This window comes from Ptychodera flava, chromosome 3 (genome assembly GCF_041260155.1).
Source record: "Ptychodera flava strain L36383 chromosome 3, AS_Pfla_20210202, whole genome shotgun sequence".
NCBI lineage: Eukaryota > Metazoa > Hemichordata > Enteropneusta > Ptychoderidae > Ptychodera > Ptychodera flava.
The window spans coordinates 41382289-41408538 of record NC_091930.1 but is presented as its reverse complement, the minus strand read 5'-3'; the positions used below and the strand labels follow the sequence as shown (position 1 = coordinate 41408538).

General features: G+C 36.8%; 1 protein-coding gene and 2 long non-coding RNA genes across 3 annotated transcripts; all 3 read left to right on the top strand.

Moving 5' to 3' along the window:
* The first annotated feature begins 1620 nt into the window (after nucleotides 1-1620).
* On the top strand, nucleotides 1621-4454 carry LOC139130044 (probable serine/threonine-protein kinase drkD). The gene is made up of 6 exons (XM_070695765.1): nucleotides 1621-1896; nucleotides 2088-2483; nucleotides 2695-2845; nucleotides 3170-3285; nucleotides 3943-4148; nucleotides 4257-4454. Exons 2-6 carry the CDS (start codon nucleotides 2165-2167, stop codon nucleotides 4398-4400), a joined length of 936 nt encoding a protein of 311 aa, XP_070551866.1. The 5' UTR covers nucleotides 1621-1896; nucleotides 2088-2164; the 3' UTR covers nucleotides 4401-4454.
* Nucleotides 4455-5060: 606 nt separating this feature from the next.
* LOC139130043 (uncharacterized) lies at nucleotides 5061-6291 on the top strand. The gene is made up of 2 exons (XR_011551760.1): nucleotides 5061-5370; nucleotides 5532-6291. It is a non-coding gene; the product is annotated as an uncharacterized lncRNA (long non-coding RNA).
* An 11554-nt stretch (nucleotides 6292-17845) lies between these two features.
* Nucleotides 17846-19624, top strand: LOC139126571 (uncharacterized). The gene is made up of 3 exons (XR_011550643.1): nucleotides 17846-17981; nucleotides 18982-19157; nucleotides 19440-19624. It is a non-coding gene; the product is annotated as an uncharacterized lncRNA (long non-coding RNA).
* Nucleotides 19625-26250: the final 6626 nt, after the last annotated feature.

Below are 26250 nucleotides of genomic sequence, written 5' to 3'. Positions count from 1 at the left end.
CGCGTCTCGAACAATACCTCCGCTGCACGATGTACTTGGACATAAATCCCGGTATTTTTGTAATAACCTTATATCATGCGGCTACTGGTTATTATTAGAATTAGACATGTCCGTGCATGGTGTAAGATATCTAACTCTCGTTCATGTGTCGTAAATCTTAGAAAAAGGAAATCAGACAAGCAAGTATCACAATGCCTCTTGGGTATTTGTCATTTCGCTTGTAGGACAACAGCTTTTACTACTCAGACTCAGCAAGTTGCAGCATTGCTTTTTTCCATCTTTTATTCACTCATTTTTTCAAAATGTAAGATGAATTCGATACTTTGAAATATATTAATTTATTTCAAAGGTATGAAAATTGATAATTCAAATTATAGTAATATATCAATAGAGAGGATCATAAAGCGGTGTATTATTTTGGCGAATTTAGTCTTTTGACCCCTACTTTGTTCATCAATTACACATGAAATGAGCATAGCATAAATATAAAATTAAAAAAAACTGTTCACAGGAAAACATATTAAAATTCTGACAATCTACAAAGCAAGACGAAAATTTACAGTTAAATAATTTTAAGTGTTATGTTCTCACGTGCTGCTCCTTGTTATACCGAATCTGCAGACGCCATGAAGTGACGGCAAGACCACGCTTGCTTTTTATCAGACCATTTTGACCTTAAACTTGTTGAACAGAGGTTTACATTACGATGTTGAAATTATCGGAGATGATTCAAATACCGAGTTAAAGGAAAGTTTCTGATCATGATTTTTACTTGTTTGTTGACAGCTTCTGTTCGTCGGGGTTTACTTCGGCGAAATCATCTCCTAAACAGGAGAGGATAAGGGAAGAGAATAGGATAACTTTCGTTCAGCGAATATACATTTCTACACTTTTCTTTCCTTCTAACTCAATTACAACCAATACCCATCTGTAGAGGAAGACATCTTGACAGGTATGTGTAGTGGTATTTTACTGAAAATATCCGAACCAAGTAAAGTAATGAACCAAGTGATGCGACAGTTGGTCCTCGTACAAATTACGGGATATAACTCTAAGACGGCGTTAAGTTCCTTATGCCGATGCTGAATGCTGGTCGTTACTATTCCTCGATAGTTACCCTCGTCAGCTATTCAAAATAACAAGGGTATTACGGCTTTCTGGCCTGAAAGAAGAGTAGCCTTAATTGTTTTAATGACGAAAACTGGTTTCCAAGCTAAAAATATTAATCCAGCGCGAACGTGGAAATTGTATGCTTGCCTTCGATTTCTTAATACTAATGAAAGGCAAACCTTTCGCATACATTTATTGTCGACCAACTTCGCTCTGCTGCATCATACTTAACACACAATACTTTAACACAACAAAATATGGTGAATTGCTAAATGTCCTATCTGATCCTGAAAATCTTAAATTTAAACACGTATATGCCAATGGTATCTAATATACTCTTCAGATACGGGTACCTGTAAGTCGACATGGAACAAAACCTTACTGAAAAAGGGAAAGTCAACAAGAAACGGTAAGATCAGTATACTTATCTAACTCTTAACAAAATTGTCATCTGGAATTTTAGCTGGGCAATGGTAATTATCGACGGAATATTAATGCGAATCATTACTTCTTTTTATCATTGCAGATCATTCTGGCGGAGCAGGAGTGTCTGTTGCGTTCCAGCTGAACGTAAAGGAAATATTGCAGAATGTGGAAGATATATTGAACGCGTATATCAAAGGGTTGAGGTGTGAGCGTGGCAAGGGTGACGATAATGACTTTTAATAATATGGACGGAAAACGAAAAGGTTGCCAATGATATCATTGAAAAAAGACCAAAGATCCTCGAACTCCTCGGGGTTGAGAAGGTGCTAGTAGGAGTTCACGATTCAACGACGTTTACAGGTAAATTATAAACGTATGCTTAGCTCCAGGCGTCCTACAAAGATTTTAAAAATGTAACGAAAACGAATGTTCACAATGGCCATCGAACAATGTTGAATCACAAAATAGTTTAGAATGTTATACTGATAATCTAAAGTTCAATTAATACTTCGATTTTCGATTAAGTCTGTTGAATCATCCGAAATTTTCAGACTTGAGAGGTTTGATTTCTGAAAATGGGGAGGATATCAAGACTGAATTACAGACCAAACACACAAGGTTCCATTACATGCAAGAAGTAAAGCATCAAAAAGAGATCATCGGCAACCTTCAGGTAGAAAATAAAGTTCTTCAGGAACAGCTAGAAGAAGAAAAACTTAAAAACAGGCTCATAGAAAGTCAATACATTGAACAGACAGAGGAACTCAAACTCTCAAGATCCGTAGCAAAGGCTCTGATTGAAAAAGATGTCTCGTTCCAATTGAAAATGGGAGAGTTGACAGATGAAGCTGAATATCTGAAGTGTCAACTACAAAAGAGCGAAAGAAGAGCGTTATCAATAAAAGAAAATAATGAACATGAGGAACTCGACACTGCTTCTAAAGAAGGTGAAAAATAATCATCATCTTTTCATTTCACGAACTCAACATTCTAGGCGCAACTTGTTGATCCAAATGTGATATTTGCATTGACAGAAGACTGCGTTTATTTTCCTGTTTCTCTGCCGCTATGCTAGTCTTGGTTATTTTATGATAAAAGTCTTTAACCGTTTCATTAACAATTTTCCACTCACATGTATTTTGCATTTCATTATCGCAGTAACACATGAAGAAGAGTCCGGTATAATCAGTCCACACGAAGTTACAGAGCTTGCCAATGGGAATCTATCGATTGGACGTTTTGGTCAATTGTTTCAGGCATGTTATGCAGGCAGACCTGTATCAGTTGAAAAGCTGGCTTCGCCACCAAAGTAAGACCACAAATATTGATTCTTTGGCTATGTCAAATATCCAGTTGATCTCCTGGTCAAATATATGCCTAAGATTATAAGAAATTCGGACAAAATTTCTATTATCTTGATATATCCATGAGCTCTCTAAACGTCGTGAAATAGGTGTTGGTGAAACAAATAGTTAATTTTTCAAAATTTCAGTTGACAAAGCTCTTAGTCATGTGTTGACGAGCATACAGCAAGGTATTTCATGCTATAAGCGGTAGACGGAGAACTAGTGCTCATACAGTGTTAAACAGAAACAACATAACCAGAGTTCTAATCTGTTTTATATTCAAACAGGATGAAGTTAGACTATCTTCGACAGGAGCAACTTATCAGAAGATATCAGCGTTCATGTGTCTTGCGATGTGATTCCATCGTGGAGGTGTATGGTTACTGTTCACATTCTGACGAAGGTTGTGCAATTAATGTTCTAATTTTTTAAGTTTTAAATACAGGTAATCTTCATAGGTGGCGTCAATGTCCGACTACAGCCTTTGCAATATTTTTCGAGGCAACCTTATTATTATACATCTTACATTCGTAACTGGGGCATCAAATTGTCCGATTACTGATCGTGAATAATCAATAACAATAATTCATCTTCCGATTTATAGCGCAAGCACAGTGTGGAATGCAATTCTCGGTCGTTGACACGCTTCTAGTATTGTGCGCTGCACATACATAGCGTGAGGCAAATTCTGGCACTCGTCCAGTGGGTCCCTTGAAACCGTTCAACAGTGAAAACGTAGACACATCCGCAAGGGCGGGGAGCCTGGAGACGGTGTATGTTATGAAAAGGCATTCAGTACAGCTATTTTTACCGCACGCAAAATCCTATCGTTCTCTACAATAGATGTAGAATAGCCACCTTAATTAAAGACTTCAAAAATCTATTAACAATATGTTGGAGAAAGTGAATAGTACAAGTACCTCGGGGTTGATCTTACACCTGCATGCAAAGTATAGCACAGTTTGTCAGTCACTTTATTCGTATTTACGTATCGTTTTACAGCCACTCAAACAGAACCTGATGGCGTACCATTTGTAAACACAATATTTACTATTTGCAGACATATTTTGGTTGGTAATGGAATGCATGGCCAGAGGGTGTCTGTCCGATGTACTGGAAGACAGTTTGTTGACTCTGACATGGGGAGAAAGAAATCAGTTGGCACTGGATGTTGGAAGGGGAATTGACTTTTTACACAGCCGTGACATGCTCTTGAGAAATACTTGCTGCGCCAACATTCTGGTATCCGAGGACCTTCGGGCCAAGGTAAGTTTTCCTCTTTCCTGATTCTAATCTTTGAACTTCATATTCCTTTTCCGTGAAACAGTCACCACACAGTGATTACTTATCCCATGTTTTGATGTTTTCTTTCAGATTTGTAACACCGGCGATGTTGAAACCACAGGTACAGCAGAGAGAGAATATCCAATTTCTCCAGAACCATACCAGCCACCCGAAATTTTGAGTGAAGAAGGAAACAACTCGTTTTACAATTTAGAAGCTGAAGCTTATGGGTAAGTCAAAGTAATAGGCAGAGTGGAGACATCAAAGTTTATATCTTCATGTAAACATATAACTAGAGAAAGCCGGGCATTGAATTTAGTATCAACATAATCCATTGCAAAGTGGCAAATATAAACTTTTTATGTAGCATGTGTCCATTTTACCTCGCCAACTTTCTTAAAACCAAGTTCAAGTTTTAGGATTTTTTTCAGTTAAAAGACCCAGCCAATCGTACAATCCAATGAAATGTAAATACAAAGGAGATTGGTCTCGTGACCTTGTACTGAAAGGACATTTGTTTTTTTGCAAACGTTGATTTTTTTTCATCCAATTCTGCGAAATTTAGTTTCAAATCAATTCGTCTTGTTGTCTTGGATGAACCGTGGATATAGGCATTATGACCTTGAGAGTAGTTATAGGTTGTTTTAGGTGACAAAAAATTGGCGAGGTGTCACACGCCGTCGTACACGCCGAACACGACTTTGGCTATCCACATGCAACGCATCGCAGACTAAAAGTTGCTTGAAGTTCTTGTATTCTGTTTGGATGGCATTAAAGCTAAAATGATCTAGAACGGAATCTTGTTGAATATTCTTCCTGGAGTTTACCAAAATATTTTTAGTAAACGATGATTTGTATTTTTTATATCCATAGGTATGGGAAGATCCTGGAAGCAATTGCAAAAGGCAGAGATATAGTCAATGGTCAGTGTGGCTTTGTTTTTTGTTTGTTTTAACTGTATGTATCTTATGAAACGTAAACCGACACTGTTCTGATGTTTGTAACGACGAATTGATATATTAAAATTTATTTTCATTTTACATTATAAGTGCCATATTTTGTTTAGCAGACTGGAATTTGAACACTAAATTAGCGATTATCAGAGGTGAAGATGTGACTCTGCCGGACGACTGCCCGACACAGTACAAGGATGCCACTCTTGGTCTCACACGGCATGAACCATCAGAAAGATTGACTGTGCGAGGTATGTTTCCTTTTTAACTTCACAATAAAACAGTAATTTATACCTTTTGCATAGTTTAGAATAGAAATATATATAGTCTGCCAGGTGTATTCGTTTAAGGTTGGAAAGTCATCTGTGGCCTTATAATTAACCTATTGTAATATGTTCCCGTTTGCTTGTAGACGCAGTCGAACTACTGGCAGTGTAGCAGATTATGACCTCGTCGCTCCGCAGACTTAATTTGTTAACCAAATTAGCTGTTGTCAAAGGTGAAATGTCACTTCTCCGTTTAACGTCCTGCCTGACGATATGCTAATCGGACTTCACGTTGCATACCGAGCCACCGTTGATTTGGTTGGCAATTAATACAGAGGAATCAATTCAGAGACTGGTTAATATGTTAATAGACTGATGCAGTGAGCAAAATTCTAAAATTTCAAGAATCTTTGATGAAGCATTTATATTTTAGAACACTCACAGCTGTTATTATGAGCATGATAGTTATACATTTATGATTTACATGTTTGATTTTCAAATTGCTTTCAAGTTCGATATGGGCAGATTTGTTGGTCTTTCCTAAAGGGAAATTCTAGAAAAGGCACAAAGATGCTTACAACCTTAATGTATATATTCTTAATTGTATGGTTTCCTGAGAAAACATACCTATAGAGGCGTTTTTATGTTTTCAATAAACTGGACACAAGGAATGACCAACCATTTCAATAAATATGTATGTTGTCTTGTCATATCTATACTCAAGGAACCAGAGCACGCGTGTTTAATTGAGAATTAACACATGATTCATTATTTTGTGTGATTACTGGCAAGCTGCCAATAGTATAGTCGGGAATAGTTTGAAATCATTGCCTGTAACTAGCTGTTATTATTTCATTATTGCAATGACACTGTGTTTGTGAATTATTAAAATGGTTTCAAATTACACCGAACGGCGGTCGTTTGTCTTCATATTACCTGAAAGTGGCATTCAAAAATTTGAGAGAGACCTAAGAGTCTAAGAAGAGCAAATGAGAAAGTAGTGAAAGATTCGGGTTACTTTAAGTTGATTTGGTCCCAAATAAGTCTGTTGATGTTAGTGACTTCGTAAATCAAATAGAAGTCAAATGTTCCGCAAGCTTTTCGTTGAAAAATCTGTTTTTCTGACTTCCCAAGCTATTTCTCGCGTCACAATACCCGAAGTTTGACACGTAATTATAACTGTATGTACACGTTTATCTTATAATCTTACTGCTCGCAGGAAAATAAGTGACACTGAAAAAACGCCTACGATGACTCAGGTTTCGACATTACTTTTAAAAAAATAAGGTCAAAGGTTACAATGTTGATCAGAGCAACAAACGATTTGTTTTTGCACAGGTTCGATGGGCGAAATGGCGAATTTACAGTGTTCACGAGCAGACTATACATATCAAACATGGCCTAAAATTCACAGTGAAAACTTTACTGGTTATTGATCCACACAACACATGTTGACAAAGAAAAGCTGTCTAATCTCTGAATATAGCAACCGACGCTTTACTATGCAATAACATGCAAAGTTTGCAACCAATAAACGGACCAAAGGTCATGCCCCTTTTGTCCGAGCAAGTTGTTGTTTCGACCGAACAGATCTCTTACACAATATGGCGGACAACAAAGTGAAAGTAGCTCAACGGCAATTACGAGTCCCTTTTACTTCGACAATCACTAATAAAATTCATCCCATTTGAGAACATTCAGATCAATGATTTCTTTATTTGTCCATGCGAGAGAAATTGATAACACTGGACATAGTTCCAAAAATTAAGGCTGGGTATATAAAGCCTTGAAATTGAGAGTCACACGTACACATGCAGAGATTGATCAATGCATTCTCGTCACTGTTCTTTTGTGTTACAGTTGACGAAATTGTATGTGTTTCCCTTTCTTTCTCTCTGATTTGTATTATTCTCTGTCACAAGTTATGTATTCTATATAACTCCTCTTTGTATATGGGCCTGTGGCCTTGGAATGCAAATAAATACTCTACTACACAATTCGGAGCTTTGATCCCCTTTTTTGTGTATGACCTAGCTCTTGTGTACCTGTTTGTTTATGGTCGCCTAGGAGCTACTGGTGTTGTATTTAGAGTACCTCTGCACGCCTTTAATCGTCTCTAATAGCAACCGAAACTTTACTACATAAATACGATGTCATGTAAAGTTTGCAATCAATAAAAGGGTCAAAAGTTCATACCCCTTTGTCCAAACAAGTTGTTGTTTTGACTGAACAGAACCGTTCGTCCAACACTTACTCAATATGGCGGAAATCAAAATGAAAGTAGCTGAACACCAACAACCCGTCCCCTTTAATTCGAGAAGCACATAATAAAATGTATTCAATTCAGGAAAAATTCAGTTGACTGAATTGTTTGTCCCTGCAAGAGAACTTGTTAACATTGACATAGTACACAAAATTAAGACGTTTTCCCCACTCTGTTTTACCTGAAAGTTGTCCAGTCTCATAGTAGCAGGATGCTTTACATCTTCAGCTAAAGACTAAAGACTTTGAATTTCAACGACAGCATAGGCAAGCCCATTATGCGCTGGGCATTTTTATAACAGTGCACCGCATACACTTGAGCTAGTTGCTATGTTGCTCTGCAATATGCTTGAAAACAAATGTGGTAAATATATTTTATCAATTATTCAAAATAATTACTTTTTCATACCACAGTGATCAACTTGACAATGCTCCGGTTATGTTGTACAAGCAAGAGTACTCAAGGTAATTTAAGAGTAGTAAAAACGTGTTCACAAATTATGGTTACACTCTAGTCCAGCGCAGCATGCTCGAGAATATGTACTTGCTGTCTTCATATATAAATTTGCAGTATTCTCAAGCAAAGTCAGAAAACAATTGTGTATTGCTAATTTGCTATTCTAATTAGTACCTGCTGGTTCTGAAAGACAGTGTTAGACCCCATTTCTTTTATTCCACAGCAGATAACAGAGTAACGGATTATGTGAAGCTTTATGTACCTTTCAAGGGTTTTAATATGCTGGCGAAATACAAGGTTCACAATGGTGATGAGCCACCGAAAACTCTCTGCTTTGATCTCAATAAATTGATGGTTTTGTGAAAAATCAAGTAACAAGATAACAAAAAATAAGTCAAATTTTGTCTTGCTGCGATATAATCAGTGAATGTGCTTTCTTACACGACCTTTCAGTGTATTTTTTATGCCTTCTCAGGCCAAACAGACGTGCTATCAATTACATTTGCTGGCTTATTTATCAATCGTTGTAAAATTTGAGGCTGGTAATTGAAAATTGCAGTACTAGAAAACGGTAAGGGAAGGCTTGTCAAACCTTCTTCTTAAATATATTGAAAACAAAATCCAAACCTGTGATGGACATTTTGTGGATGACCAAGCTCTTGTGTACCTGTTTGTTTATGAGTCGCCTATAGGAGCTACTTCACAGTACAGTAATACCCACAATTTTCTTTTATTTGTACATTAAAGGTTACTTTTCTTATAACTTTTTCAGCTCTAGGAGACATAGTAGAATTCACTGAAAACTCTCCGAGGATACAAATTTTAAAGAATTATGGGAAATCTACAGTACTGTGTACTGGTGCTGTCTTTAGAGTCCCCTGATAGGCTCTAATCGTCTCTAATGGCAACTAAAACTTTACTTTTGCCTATGACTTTTCCGCCAGATGACTGGGTACCGTACATTGTGAGTTCGAATCCGACTGAAAACACTTATTTGTTGCATGGCCAACCTATTGTGTACCTGTTTGTTTATGAGTCACCTCAGAGCTATCGATGCTATATTTAGAGTTCCTCTGTTCCTGACACAGTATTTTGCTGTGTGCAGTGATGCAAACAGTGAAGACTATTTCAGCATAGGTGATTCAAATGTTGTCGTTTAGATACTCTTATGAGTTGCCTTAGTCTGAATTAGTATATATTTCACGCCTTCATAGTCTTTGTACAAATGTAACACATATTTTATTGGATCCTGAATAGATGATAGAATGAATAAATAGGTGACAATGAACAATGACATCATTTCCAGCTGTCCCGGGTTCAGATAAACGTTTTCACAAACAAGGTTAAAAGGTTACCCTGGTGATCAAAGAAGGTAGACGGAAAAGTATAGACCCACACCTCAGAATATTTATGATTTGTAACACAGGTGACATTGAAGATGAGAACCACTTTCCCATCTCCTCAGAACCAAGTTTTTACCGCGATTTACATATTTTGAACCAAACAATAACAAATTTCAAGCACTATTATATGTGTCACCTGCAGAAAATAAGACACTCATCGACCTTTGCAAATATGTGTTCAAAGCCATGGAGTTGAGATCTTCACTTACAGTATCAGCGAAATGTGATTGTGTTTGTATGTAATTACTTGCGCATCACCTGTACTTATTATTTCACTACTAGTCGTGTATCTATTTTGCATATGGGCCGGGGACCTAGAAAAGCAATACACCATTACTTACTCTATCAGAGTAACACAATAGAGGCTTTGTGTGACCTTTCGGTATGGAAGATGGCGAACCTGTAGTGCAAACGAACAAGGAATAAATTTCTAAATTCAAGGTCTCTGAATTCAAGATAATATGATAAGCTTATGTACTGCCTCCAGCCTAAATAAAACTTTATTGGATGCTGTTCTTCACAAACATAATGCATATGTCGATTGTTTTCTAAATTATGGCAACTAAAATCATTACATCAAAGCAATTGCGTCAAAAGTTCTTATTCATTACACACATCAAAGGTGCCCCCCCTCGAAATGGAACTTGTGTGGAAATTGTCATAACTTTCCAGAGAAAATAGGACAGTTATTTACGACTGTAGCCATACAAAAGCCCTATTGCGAAATATTATACATACAATGGATCGATCACTAGATCTCTGTTCGACTCCATCAAGCTTTGTATGATTCTTGGTGATCCAGCAGATAATCTTAATGTGAATTTTGTGTCTTTGGTAATTCGTAAATATGTTTACGGATCAAAATTTTCAGGGCAACCCCTTTCTTTTCGGGGTTTTGTTTTATTCCTCAGAAAAATTCATGATATTAAATTATGTGTAACTAAGACCAAATGTCAAACAGTCAAGAATTCATATTAGTTTTTTTTTCAAAATGGCTGTGAGCTGTCTTTTTTCAAAACACCTCATTTCACTTTAAATTAAATGTACAACTTCCATTCGAATATTACCGGCATCGAACTTCATTGAATGGTATACAACAAAATACAATAAAATACATAATAGGATATATTTAACTTCCCTTTACAGATAATATATTACCTCTTAGGATGTAATATTATGCCTTTTATACCTTATATGTATATATATATATATATATATATATATATATATATATGGGGGGGTTGTGTGTGTGTGTGTGTGTGAATTTTTTGTCACTCAGTTCTAAAGCAGTCTGTGTCAAAGGCTAAACTCTACCAACCACATATAACAGCACACGAAATGTCAAAAGGTCAAGATTTCCTGATGGTGATTTTCGCAAAGGCTGTAGTCTTCTATCTAAACACTTTTATGAACTTTAAATAAAATATATAAACAGATCTACAAACTGATCAAACTTTGAATTCATTAATGATCGTCAAGATACCAGCTAAACAGTTTGTACTAACTCCTACGTTTTTGGTAAAATTGGAGTAAAATAATGTTAGACAGATAATGAGTAAGAAATTCAGTCTGAAAACAAGTAGTTGAAACCACATACGTACAGGAGGTGATTATAAAAAAATTATAGAACAAGATTAAGATGAAAGTATAAAATAACTCCTGTAAGGAGAGCAGAAAATGGAATGCGTTATAAGCGTTGGTTTTGAGTATAAAATTTTCATGTGTTGCTACGACCTGCAATCTTTGCATTACAATTATCTGTGCGCTTGTTTTTTCACATGTAAAGGGTAGCTTCTTTGCCACTTCCAGTGTAACTCGCAACATTTTTTGGGGCGGAAGTGATGACCAAAGTAACGATTGTCTGACTGTCTGACATTAAACCTCAAATTTTGAAATTAAAATTCAGTAAACGAACAGCACTAAACATATAGTATCATATAATCAAGGTAAAGGTTGACCTTAACTATCTCCAAAGTACTAATTAAAATAGACAAGGTGATGAAGGTAGCAGAAAACACTAGCAACAAATAATTTTGCTTAACTTCATCAAACATTTAAGGTGACCAAGCTAAAACTCTAGACACTAGATATTTTTCATTAACCATCTGAATGTAACTAATGTCAAAGACTACAAACAAACAATTTCACACAACAGGGGGCCCATTTGGAATTCATTCAAGAGCTGAAGGATTCGCTTCGTTCCTTTCATACAACGTATACTGCCGTACTCGGCGGCATCTTTTACGTATTTGTTTCTACATATGATCTGCCATGGTAGACCATTAGTTAACTATCTTACCTCCACCTGATTTTGCTCTATATTAATGTGGCCAGTACACAATGATGTATCATTTTGATTGCAAGTTGGAATATGGCCATTTTCACTATTGAATGGTGGCTAGCTCATGGACTTTTGTGTTTCTGAGCTTGTAAACTCGTTCGGATTCTGACTCATACAATCAATTAAATTTATTTAGGGTTTGCTCTATTAAAAATAAAGATTTTGTTCAATTGCCAATTGATTCAACATGTTAATTCATTAGAAACCCACCATAATCATCAAAAGAAAACTTCCCATTTTGAGATATATGTTTTAAAGGTAAAGATAGACAGAAAATAGACAGATAGACACACAAACCAACAGACAAACAGACAGACAGATTCAAAGATAGATAGATATATAAAATACTAAGGGACTGGGCGTAAATTAGCAGGGGGGCTGGGGTGATTTCGCTAGAGTGTGGCCAAAATCATGACCCTCCCCCAAAATTTAGTCCAAAAACTTATGACCCTTCCATAAAGTAAGGCTGGAAAATTTATGACCCTCCCCCAGTTTCAAAGAAATAGAATTTTACAAATTGATCGAATCTTCGAAGTTCAAAACTTGAGGTGGGGATATATCACACAGGGTAATATAGATGGACACCAGCAAAGGATGCCTGCAAATTTCTTATTTGCTTCTGCTTGTGACAAGAACAAGTCTAGATTTGGATGTAAGCCTTGCCCATGAATACTTTCGATGAATCGGTGTCAGTCACACATGACCAGAACGGGTAAAACTAATCTTGTAGACAAAAATCTGGATAATTTTATGCTACATATTTTTCAGTACTTTTAATAAAAGGGAAACCCCTGATTTCTCTGCCTACACAATAGCATTTCAATTGTTATGATAACGGTTTAATATACTGTTTAACTCTTACACTGTTTAAACTTAGTAAACTAATCACCAGATAAAGGAGTACTGGCATTCTTGTTTCTGGTGTGGTATGGATGGATTGTTCTGGGGAACACATGGGATAACATTATGATTGAAATAATTCATCGTTTGATTTTCTGCACAAGTTTGATGAAATGCTCAATTTTACATTTTGTCAGCACACTTGTAAATGTGGAACAAACCATAAAAACGGTTTTTAAGACTTCACTGGACAAAAAAAAATGACACCACTGCTCAAGTGTCACCAGGCTTTGCTGACAAACTGAATCAATACAAAGCATATCAGGCTAAAATACAGCAACAAATACTGAAAAATTCTGAACATAATATTCAGCTCCTATCCTCTTTTACTGCATAAAATTTATTCAACTTCCTCGCCAGGTCTTTTGTCGTCCCTTTAACAAACCTGTGGTACAACACATGTTTGGTTCAGCAAATTTAGACAATTGCCAGGTCAGAGTTGTGACAGCAAGTCTGAACACACATCTAGAATACTGTAACGTGTTGGGTCTGATATCCTTGTTCAATAATGCATCAAAATTAATTATACCATTTATAAATTTTCTATAGTAAAAATAAAACCATTTTTCCTGGTAAACTTCTGAAATGTTATATATAACTCTGACCTGCAAAGTAAGCAACAACATGAGCAACAACACCTGATCCATACACCATTGTTTAAATTACAGTGACTGACAGGCAAAAATAACAAAACAGCAAACATGGAATTTAGCCATTTTCACTAGCCATTAAAGGGACAAAGTCACTCATTTTTGACAAAATTTTGGTCACTTTAATTTCTGTTGAATATATGCTTTTCTTCTGTTCACTGAAAGGGGCTCAATTGCAATATCTGGTTGTCACAGCTCAACTCATGTGCATGCATGTACATAACATGTGATCATTTAACAATTTAATTTTAAGGTGTGTCCCAAAATTGTAACATAGTAAATTTCACATGTTAATGTGTCTTGTAAAAGGTGAGAATTGAATTGCAATTTCAATAACCAGAGAGTGAGCATATTTCAGTGAGAATGATCTATCAAAAGAAATTTAAAAGGCAAAATAATGTCAAAAATGAGCAACTTTGTCCCTTTAACTTGGTATTAACTAGTATATAACTAGTATAGATTCTTTTAATTTATGTGTCAAGTAGCATGACCATTGCACTGTTGAAGTATTAAAATGGTGGCAATGAATATTTTTATCATTGGTGCATTGACAAGATAGCCCTGTAAAATGTTGACAAAAATAGCTTTGTCCAAATTATCATAGTATTAGCCATTTCTGAATATTTGAACTCAAAAATATTTCCAGTATGAAAGTGCAGTCTTCTGCTGAGTGCCGAATGATGTATGTTGTACACCATGGAGGTAGACACCAAGCATAGTATCATGTGAATTTAAGTCTTGGTACTAATGACCGCTAAACAAGATCGACAGTCTGCTTGTTTGAAAGCTATTTAAAAACTTTCTTCTGGGCCTACTTCACATCATACTTGACCCCCTGGACTTGAACTGCAAGCTTGGTACGTACATTTTATTTACATTTACATTGTATTTACATTGTATGCCGTTGTTGGAGGCAATCAGAGCAGCCAATAGCTGAATACTCTCTCCATTCTCAGAGAGCTAAGACTTCACCAAGTCAATGGCATATATCATGTAATGTAGGTAGTAAATATGAACCCTTTCACTTTTGCTTTGAAATGCACATGTGGAATGTTATGATTCAACAGGCTGTCCAATAATTCCAATAATAACTGCCCAAATTGGCTCATAATGGACTGGAGCACACTTATACTCCATTAAGAGTGATTGTAATAAATAATGCACCTCAAATGTTTTCTTTTATATTAATGCACATGTGCCTGCCATTTTTTCTTATTAATTATAATTTAACATTTATCAAGATATCAGTGAAATTCATATTTTGGAATGCATCACATTGACAATTGAGGGAACACTGGAAACACAATGTGACACTAATCTCCACAACAATGTTATACGGTCATGTACAATATATTGAGCTGTTCAATTTCTTCATGGGGAGGAAATAGGGGAAAGTATGTTTAAAATGTTTTCCTGGTACAGATATAAAACTACATGTGTGTGCATGACCCCATTATTCACTGAATTTTATTATATTCACGATAGACCTGTGTAGTCAGAGAACTGAAAATACTTGTACATGTGCTCATAGCAAATCCAGTTTTACAAATGCACTATGTCTTCCAGTAGACAATGAGAAGGTTTGGTCATGTTGTCCTGTTTGAAGGGAAAAGTCGACTGAAAGGTTATGCCTATTAAAGCAATAATTTAAGCAAACAATTCAAAGTATGGTCGTAGATTGAATGCTTTAGTGTGAAATTATGATGTTTTAACATTGACAATACTATGTAAATTTGCGGAGGGGAAATGTTTTGTGCCTTGTTTCTTTGCATTTTGAACATATCACAGAAAGTAGCCTAGGTAATAGGGGATAGATTGATACTGATATGATACAAAAGTGGCAAAAACTATTTCAATCAAGTCTATATGTTCTAAAATGACATTGAGTAGGGTATATTGCTTTTTAGTACATAATGTTATGTCGAGATTCTCAGAAAAGGGATTTCACCATATTTAATCAAGTTCAATCTGAATTTGTAATCAACATGGCTAATTCAAGAATTTTCAAATGCACTAGGTTTTCAGGGTGGATATTATCTTTGGAATGGATGTAGTATATTATTGTTAAGTTTGGTTTGTGAAATTATGATATAAGATGCATGTATTGACCTACAGATTTTATTTGTCTAGTTTATGTTCTGATTACACCAAAAAGACAATAATTTGTAAGAATTTAATTTTTTTTTCAATACATTCTTGTTTATTCATTACCCACATTGGATTTCAACAAATGCCATATATCCTGCCACCACAACACAAATGAAAACTATCCATCCCAAAGATAGTGCCCACGTGGTAAAGCCAATATAAACTTGAAAGTGCCACAAGTAGCCATGCAAATCAGATGACTGTACCTAAATATTTAAGTATATTAAAATCACTTTTCTGGAATCATAATTATTCAGTATCACACCAAAGTTTGCTCTTAATTTCAAGCAATTGTATCTCTAAAAACTAAAATTCATGTACCTAAAAAGTGACTGATGCAGGGTAGAGCTTGGCCATAAACTCCAAAGGAAAGTGGCTTATACAAGAGAAGCAACTTTTATTGATCAACAAAAATGGTATGAGAGGTTCAAGATTGACTACATCAGTAGAACAATGTAAGATATTGTGGTAGTATCCAGCAGTGTTTTTGTTAAGGGTGGTACCTAGGCAAATATTACCGGGGTTCCCCAGTCATTTTACCAGGGTTACCCTTGGTATATCAGTGCAGTCATACTAGCGGACAACAGAAATTTTACCAGGGTTCCCAATGTTCCCCAACCTTAGCAAAAACACTGTCCAGTGTTTATTAACAAAACACACTACATGTACAATGTACAGCCAGAATGCCACGAGTCATTCCCTTTAATATGGTGGGTTAGCTGAGGAACAATAGATTGGATTTGCTATAAACTTAATGGCGATAAGAATAGCAACAAGAGAGACAATCCTGTTTAAGATAATGGTTGGGAAGAGATACACAGAGAGTTGGGAATGAGCATTTAATAGAAAGTAAGAGGCAGTGTGCGAGTGATGTCATGTGCGCATATTGTCTTTACAAACAATTTTGCTACTTTGAGTGCACCGACAACAGGCCCGAAAATTTGTGACACTCCCCCTCAGAGGAGCTCAAAAATTGTGACCCTCCCCAAAACAGAGGTTCAAAATTTGTGATCCTCCCCCAAATCCCCCCTGCTAATTTACGTCCGGTCTCTAAAATTGGAAATAAAACAAAAATAAATCATGAAAAGGTGTATGAAGGAAGTGGAATTTTCCATCACAGTTAATCATATTAGCAAGATACTAAAAATGTGATAAAAGGCCTATGCCTTGCTATTCCAGATCCCTACCGTCAATACTAACCGCTCAGAGTAAATAGATCAGCGACACATTTTCACGCATGAGTATGCTGGTTTCAGTCGAATGAGTCATTGACCAATACATGACCTGCCACATCAGGCTAGTCAACAGCATCATGGGAACTTTGCCCTGCTTCTGGTTTCAAAGTGCAATTTACATATAAATTAGCGGGTGTTTGTATCACAAGGTAAACGCGTCCACAAAGCCAATACAGTGCCTTACCTGAATGTCTATTTTTCTGAGTACCACAAAAATAAAAAGAAAACTGATGTTTACATTGCTTCAAAAATTATTTGCTGGAGATCGTATGTCGGTCATCAAATTACATTTAAAATGGTACAAAAACAAATTGCAACATGATTTTCTGGTTTGGTCTGCAGCTATATCCCTTGAGCAAATTTGTCCATCCCGGTCGCTATTTACTTGTTCTTGAAATTCGCTAACATTATCAAACTTTGGATGCTGGTTTGTCAGTTTAATATTTGATCACATTTCTTCTTGTAACAATTTGTCCGATTCCAAAGGAGCCAGCTTTACTTGTGTGAAGACATTGTCTGAACACAAAATTACATTTTCTGCAGTCGGTTAACTAAACTTGAAAGCGGGAATCCGAAATTGTTGCTCATGCCGTTGTTAAAAACGGCGCATTGTCAACCTTCGTTCTGCGAAAATTTCGGTACGTTTTGCGCATTGAAATGCGAGCACAAATATTTGACCATTATAATTCTTTTGCGTTTTCACCTTATTTGACCTTCATTTGACGTATCTACGGTATAATAAATGAAGTACAAATCAGGCCCCCCAAGCTCATTAATATTATACCAACAAGAAACTACATGGTGGACAATGTCGGCAGGCACATAGGAGCAATGGACGAAAAAGTAAGTTAAGTATATGGCAAGCATTTCATTCGTTGATCTTTACCATTGATTAAGTTGATTCTTGTCTGTCCCATCAACTGTTCTACAATTTCAGGATCAATTTTATCTCTATTCAATCAAATAAATTAGTATCGGTATAATGAATTCTCCTTGTGAACGGTATGCCAACGCCTATCTGTATAAATAGCTGGCAAATATCGTATTGTTCACTTACCACGTAGATTCGCGCACGAAGGCTAACAGACGACGCAAGCGCCATTATAAATCATTGGGGTACAGTCCAGCCGAAAGCTACCGAAAAACCAGTCATCAAAGGAGAGCAAAATTGATTCAAAATGGTTGGCCCACCTATGAAGGGTAAGTGTATAACAAGACACGAACATAACAGTAAATTATTCTTAAATTCGGAACGGTTTTTGTATAAAAAATAACCCAATAAATAAAGTGTATACTCAAATCTTATATGTCATAGGTATACTTTAATCGGAACAACGTTGCTTATTTGAATCACATGAACGATTCTAGTTTTTAGCAGTATTGTCGAGCAAAAAACTTGGGGAAACATTCTTTCTGAATCAAAACAAGAAAACACAATAGAGCTACGTGGCTCATGCTTTAAGATAGACACATCAGAGTATCAAACTCGGTATATTTCACTAAATTCGGCAATGGTGTTTAATTACAAATGAAAGAAAGAAAACCTTTCGTGTATTTTACAAGGAAAAAATGACAGCCTTATTACATTAAGTGTTCTGCTGCGGGAATGTTTGTTTCAATCATCTGAAGTTTTATGAGAGAAAATGGGGGTGATCAGTTATATAGTGAGAATTGGGAACATACTTTTATTATAATAAGCATTATTAGTACGGCAGCCTTTCAGAAACCGTGTCTACGTTTTAAGGAAGCTACGTAATGAAATTGACATTTTCAAAATGAGAGATACGTTCTAAAGGCAACATTTTAAAACGTAATCACAAACTAGTAAGAGGGATGCCGACTAACTGAAATTTCCGTTTTAGTGATATTTTGTTCAGGGTGAAATATGTACATATATATATTTTTTCCATATTTATAGCACATTGATGTTATTAGGTAAAGAATCATTTGTGCCGCTTTTATTATAGAGACCTTGGTAAACGGTTTGATTTTTTTTGCTAGTTGGGCATGCATGAAGCAATAAAAGGAAAGAGATGTTTAAGGTGAAATGTGTGCATGTGTGCGAGCGAGAGAGGGGCAGACGAAAAGACAGATAGCCTCTATCTTATCGAGTGAAGAATTAATTTTGATTTAGTAGTGATGAAAGAAACATTCTCAGTTCGTTGATGAGGAATGCACTCTCGATATTTGTTTTTTCCAGGAAAACATCGAAGAAAAATAAAAATGCTAGACAAGCGTCGCTTTATGTTGATGAGATTGCCTCCTGACACTCCTCACAAGAATATAGTTCGCTATCTTGAAGGAAGGGCGTTTACATGCAAAACGCCAACTTGAATTCGATGTCAGTCTTCGTTGAGTTTCAAGAAGATATCGAAGGTATGGCACATTTCAAGCATGTTTTGTAGCAGTGGCATTCCTTGTTTTAGCCAATTCATCGTTGATGAGAGACAGAGCAACATAGCAGAAAAGCCGAGAAAGACGCTGAGAACGACTCGGAGATATACAAGCAGCTTGACTAAGAGAATATCTATGACCGTTTTCCAGAATTAAAAAAACCCGTAGATATCACCACAGCAGGGACGTCAAAACGTGACGATCGCTTGTTCAAAAGATGTTACATTTACACAATGTATATGATGTGCATTTCTCATTGTCTAGATTTCGAAAAATTGAAGACCAGGATCGCAGAAAAACCTTTGAATCAAGCCCAACCATTGATAAAGAGACTACCCATGCATCGGTCGAAGAAAGAACAAGTTCATTGGGTCAAATCTGTATCCGTACAATAAAAAGATGATGAATTGGTTTACTTTGCTAAACACAGCATTTACAGTCGTCAAAATCCAATCTCTGTAAAAATAACATTAAGTGACGTCATTATTCTTTCAAGTTTTTGTCACGTAAAAAATAAACATGATAACGAATAAAAATAATATCTATCTATCTGCAATCTAAACTCTTCACTGTTGTCTAGAACACCCGCCCATGTTTTTTAGTTTTTGGGGTTTTTTTTTTTTGTTATTTTACTTTGTTTTTGGGGGGTCGATCTTTTAGTTTTGCAAAGTGTTACGTGCAGAGAAAACGAACAAAGGGTGAACTCAGCAGTTTCCGTTTAAACAAAATTTATTACGAAAACAAAACTAATTGCTAAGTTAGGGACAGAGTACAAGCTTTAAAAGTGTACAGACTACTTATCTCAGCTGGGACGGCAAAGCTCCAGTCTCAGAGTTGTAACAGTCAGTCGGATGAATGAACAGTCCTTTGGCTTGCAGGCTTGAAGCTGCACAAAGTCCACAGTATAAATCCAGCGTTGGCAGTGAAGGTCTTGAAAAGTCTTGAGAATGACTACTGCTGGAGTTTAGTAACACACAAGAGACACGATCCCAAAAGTCTGACTGGAAGCTGAGCACGTCCCTTTTATAAAGGCATATAAGAACAATCTAGAACTTTTATTGACATGCTAATTACTGTTCTAAAATTATCTCCCTTACACAACTAATCAACTTTCCAGAACATTCCAACATGACTAATTGAATTCAAGGTTGTGAGGTCATCAAGGGCAGTGACCTTGAGAATGTTCTAGACTAATTGAACTCAGGTCATGATGAGTGTGGGGGAATGACCTACATAACACACCCCCTCTTCAAAAAAAGAAAATTTTTCAAAGAAAATCTTTCTTTTGCAAATGTAATCTTGAAAAAGATTTAAGTACTCAAAATTTGTTTTACTCTAAAGTAAAATTTCTTGAAAGTGAACAACAATAAACTCTAAATACGAGAGAGACAGTCTGCAATTAAATTGTCTCTGCCTTTGATATGTCTAATGTCAAGATTAAACTCCTGTAACATTAAACTCCATCTTAGCAATCTCTGATTTTTGCCTTTAAATTTCTGCAGAAAAACAAGAGGGTTGTGATCAATATAAACCACTATTGGCTGATTTGAAGAAGTAACATAAACTTCAAAATGCTGTAAAGCTAATATCAAAGATAAACACTCTTTTTCAATTGTAGAGTAGTTTCTCTGGGATTTGTTAAATTTGCGTGAAAATAGCAAACAGGATGATCTATACCATGACTATCCTCTTGCAATAAAACAGCACCAGCAGCCGTATCACTAGCATCCACAGCTAATTTGAATGGCAAAGTGAAATCTGGTGCAGACAACACTGGAGCACTTTGCAGTATGGCTTTAAGTGTATCAAATGCATGTTGGCATTGCTCTGACCAAACAAACTTTACTTTCTTTTTAAGTAAGTTAGTCAAAGGCTCAGTAATTGTGGAGAAATTTGGACAGAATTTTCTGTAGTAACCAGCCATACCGAGAAAGCGCATCAGTTGTCGTTTGCAGTTTGGTATGGGAAAACTTGAAATGGCACTGATTTTAGCATCAACAGGTTTTACCTCACCCTGTCCTACAGTATGTCCGAGGTAAGTTACCCTCGCCCAACCAAACTCAGATTTGGCAAGGTTGACAGTCAACATTGCTTTACTCAGTCTCTCAAAGAACTTCCGCATGAGCTTGATGTGTTCCTCCCAGGTGTCACTATACAGGACGACGTCGTCAACGTAGGCTGCACACCCGTCTAGCCCGGATATGACGTCGTTGATCATCCGTTGGAACGTTGCCGGAGAGTTCTTCATTCCGAATGGCATCACCTTGTACTGGAACAATCCGTCTGGTGTAACAAAGGCGGATATTTCACGAGCACGATCCGTCAGAGGGACTTGCCAAAATCCCTTCAGTAGGTCAAATTTCGTCACATACTTGGCTTTTCCCACTCGGTCGATGCAGTCATCAATCCTCGGGATTGGGAAAGTGTCTGTCTTTGTTAAAGTGTTGACCTTCCTAAAGTCCGTGCACATACGATAACTGTGATCTGATTTGGGAACAAGTATGCACGGCGAACTCCAGTTACTTTTACTGGGTTCAATAAAGTCATTGTCCAGCAGGTATTTGACTTCTTCCTGGAGATATTTCGCTTTTGTTGGATTCAGTCTGTATGGATGTTGTTTTATAGGCTTACTGTCCCCAACATCAACGTCGTGATAGATGACGTTTGTCCTCGTTGGAACATCTTGAAACAGGTGTTTATATTCGTGGAGCAGTTCTTTCACCTGTTGTTGTTGTTCTGGCTGGAGGTGTGCCAACTTTGTAGACTCCAGCTTCTCCAGGATTTCTGAGTTCTGAAGCTTGACCGAGCCCAGCTTTGAGTTTAGAGTATTTTCACTCAAGTCAGTTTCAGTATCACTATCTTCATAATGGTTTGAACTGACTGCACTGACAGGCTGAGTTATAGTAGGATTATCCCTATCCAAATATGGCTTAAGCATATTTATGTGACATAGCTGTTTTTGTTTTCGCCTGTCAGGTGTTATTATGATGTAATTTAAATCACTCAATTTCTTATCAATTAGGTATGGCCCAAAGTAACGAGCATGGAGTGGTTTGCCAGGAATTGGAAGTAGAACAAGAACTTTTTGACCTGGTTCAAACTTCCGTTTTGAGGTGCTTTTATCATATTTGGTTTTCATTGACTGCTGAGATGACTCAAGATTTTCTCTGGCTAATTCACATGCTTTAGAGAGTTTCGTACGAAAATCTGACACATATTGCAAAATATTCAGACAATCATCATCGTCTGATAGGAATTTCTCTTTAACGAGCTTAAGTGGGCCACGGACTGTATGTCCAAATACAAGCTCAAATGGGCTAAAACCAAGAGACTCTTGAATTGACTCTCTAACAGCAAAGAGCAAAAATGAATTCCTTCATCCCACTGCTTCTCTGTGTCAAAACAGTAGGTCCTAATCATGTTTTTCAAAGTTTGATGAAATCGCTCAAGAGCACCCTGACTTTCTGGATGATAGGCGGATGACCTATACTGTTTAATGCCTAGCTGATCCATTACTTGTTGAAAAATACCAGACATAAAGTTGGAGCCTTGATCGGACTGGACACATTTAGGGAGGCCAAATAAAGTGAAAAATTTGACTAAAGCTCTCACTATAGTCTTTGTCTTTATATTTCTCAGTGGTATGGCTTCTGGGAACCGAGTTGATGTACACATTATTGTCAGCATGTACTCATTTCCTGATCTTGTTTTTGGTAAGGGCCCAACACAGTCTATTAGAATCCTACTAAATGGTTCTTGAAATGCAGGAATTGGCTGTAAAGGGGCCTTTGGAATGGTCTGATTCGGCTTTCCTACCATCTGACATGTGTGACAAGTTTTACAGAAATGTGTTACATCCTGCCTGAGATTAGGCCAATAAAAGTGACTGAGAATTTTATGATAAGTTTTCCTTACTCCCAAATGACCAGCCCAGGGCGTTTCATGGGCCAGGCGCAATATTTCAGCACGATAGGGCTTTGGAACCACAATTTGATGTTTTATAGCCCAGTCGTCATCAACCAAGACATCTGGAGGTCTCCATTTACGCATGAGAATACCAGACTTTGTATAATAGGAAACAGAGCTATCTGAAGTTTTATCTTCATCATCTACCCTGTCAAACAAAGACAAAATATCTGGGTCTTTGTGTTGTTCTGCAATGAGATTTGATCTAGAAAATGTCTGACTTTGGTCAGCAGAAGTTTTACTGGAAGTTTCAAATCCCGAGGGATAACGGAATGCTCCGTGTCAAACACCTGACTGAGAAAGGTGTCATTTAAGTCAACATCTGTGACATTATTTTGAGAGTATTTTGATTCTCGGAAGTTTTCTTTGACATGGCTCGAGTAATGGCACATGAAGGAAATAAATCGGGTATCTCTTGTTCAATTGGCTCTGGATCCTGATCTAAACTAGGATTATCAGTCACAAGTGGATTAGTGATGACCTTGTCCCCAGCAAGGTCGTTTCCAAGAAGAAGGTGAATCCCTTCAAAAGGCAAAAAAGGCCTAATACCTAAAGTCACAGGTCCAGAAACAAAGTCCGAAGACAAATAGACATTATGGAGAGGAACAGGAATAAAGTCATTGCAATCTACCCCCTTAATAAGAACTTTAGAACCTGAAAATGACTTTTCAGAAAACGGCAGGGTATCTGCCAACAAAAGAGACTGGGAAGCCCCGGTATCTCTTAAAATTTTGACAGGGGTAGCGGAAGAGAAATCACTAGAAAGTGATATAAAACCATCATGAATAAATGGTTCGAAAATACCCATAATGCTATCTTGAGAAGAATTGACCTTGACCTCATTAATTGGGGATGAGAGGGGTTTAACCTCAGAAAATGTGTTGCACACATTATTAGACTCTAATTGAGTTGATGAAGAAATAAAGCCGGTGGGCTTAGATCCACTTTGACCACTTTGACCTTCACGTTTTCTTTTCAATTTGAAACAATCTGACATTAAATGGCCGTCTTTCTTACAATAATTACAAGAAAGTGTACCAAACTGTTTGTCAGAAGGAGATTGAGACTTGGGATCTGATGATGTGTTACTTGAACTCTGTGAACTGTTGTCATTTGATTTTCTACTGTCCTTTAAAAACTTCTTGGATGAAAAGGAGGAGTTAAATTTACCTGCATTGTTTCTGTATGAAAAGGACTGGGATGGTTTGCTGAGAAATGAAGATTTGTGGGTCAATGAATAATCATCGGCCAAACGTGCAGCAACCTCTAATGTATCTGCCTTTTGTTCATTGATAAACGTCTTGATGTCACTCCGGATGCACCTTTTAAATTCCTCAATCAAAACAAGTTGTCGTAATTTGTCATAATTCTGACTGACCTTTTCCGAAGAACACCAACGATCAAACAGTTGTTCTTTTGTTCGAGCAAATTCAACGTAAGTTTGATCTTTCACCTTCTCACAATCCCTAAATTTCTGACGGTAAGCTTCAGGCACCAACTCATAACCCTTGAGAATTAATTCCTTCACAGAATCATAATCTGAAGCCTGCTCTACTGACAACTGAATGTAAATTTCTCTGGCTTTACCCACCAAAGCACTCTGCAAAAGCATAGACCAGGACTCCTTAGGCCAATTCAGACTCTGAGCAATTTTCTCAAAATGGAGAAAATATTTATCAACATCCTTTTCTTGAAAAGGGGGAACTAACCTGAAATGCTTAGTGATGTCAAAATTGCCTGAAGGGAAGAATTTTCCTGACTTTCCAAGCTCTAAACGTCTCATTTCTAACTGCAGTCGGTGTTCAGCTAATTCTCTTTCCTTTTCTTTTTCCTCTCTTTCTTTCTCCCTTTGTCTTTCTTCCATTTGCAATTCTTTTTCTTTCATTTCCAATTCCCTCTCTTTCTGTCTTTCTTCCATTTCTAATCTTTCCTGCCTTTCTTTTTCTTTCTGTCTTTCTTCCATTTGCAATTCTTTTTCTTTCATTTGTAATTGCATTTGTATTTTTTCTTTTTCTAATGCCAATTTTTTAAGCTCCAAATCTGCCTGAATTTCTAATTCTAATTTTTTGAGTTCGAAGGAAGACTCAGGCTCATAATCTTTTAAGGCAGACTCTTCAAAATGGCCAGAATTAACTAAATGTTTTGCAATCTTGAATTGAATTTCTCGCTTGCGCATAGATCTTTTGACTTCTACTTTAAGGAAATTTGCCAGTGCTATGAGGTTGTCTTTTCTGAGGGAATTAAATGTGTCCTGATCAAGGTCATCCATAAATTCGTCTGGCTTGAATTCCGCCATGATTGAATTTCGCTGAGTTCACAGTATACAGTAGTTTTTGAAAAAGGCAGGCAAAATGTTGTCAAACGGCTCAAAATATTCGTATCCCGGACGAGCCCCCAATTTTGTTACGTGCAGAGAAAACGAACAAAAGGGTGAACTCAGCAGTTTCCGTTTAAACAAAATTTATTACGAAAACAAAACTAATTGCTAGTTAGGGACAGAGTACAAGCTTTAAAAGTGTACAGACTACTTATCTCAGCTGGACGGCAAAGCTCCAGTCTCAGAGTTGTAACAGTCAGTCGGATGAATGAACAGTCCTTTGGCTTGCAGGCTTGAAGCTGCACAAAGTCCCAGTATAAATCCAGCGTTGGCAGTGAAGGTCTTGAAAAGTCTTGAGAATGACTACTGCTGGAGTTTAGTAACACACAAGAGACACGATCCCAAAAGTCTGACTGGAAGCTGAGCACGTCCCTTTTATAAAGGCATATAAGAACAATCTAGAACTTTTATTGACATGCTAATTACTGTTCTAAAATTATCTCCCTTACACAACTAATCAACTTTCCAGAACATTCCAAACATGACTAATTGAATTCAAGGTTGTGAGGTCATCAAGGGCAGTGACCTTGAGAATGTTCTAGACTAATTGAACTCAGGTCATGATGAGTGTGGGGGGAATGACCTACATAACAAAAGTCATCAAGTCAAAATTCGCTTACTTGGGGAAAATATACAAATACATTGCAGCACGGGTACACTTACCGATAAGTCAAGTAAATATACAGTTAAAAAGCTATTTTCATGATTTTTCTTTTTAAATCAAATATTAAT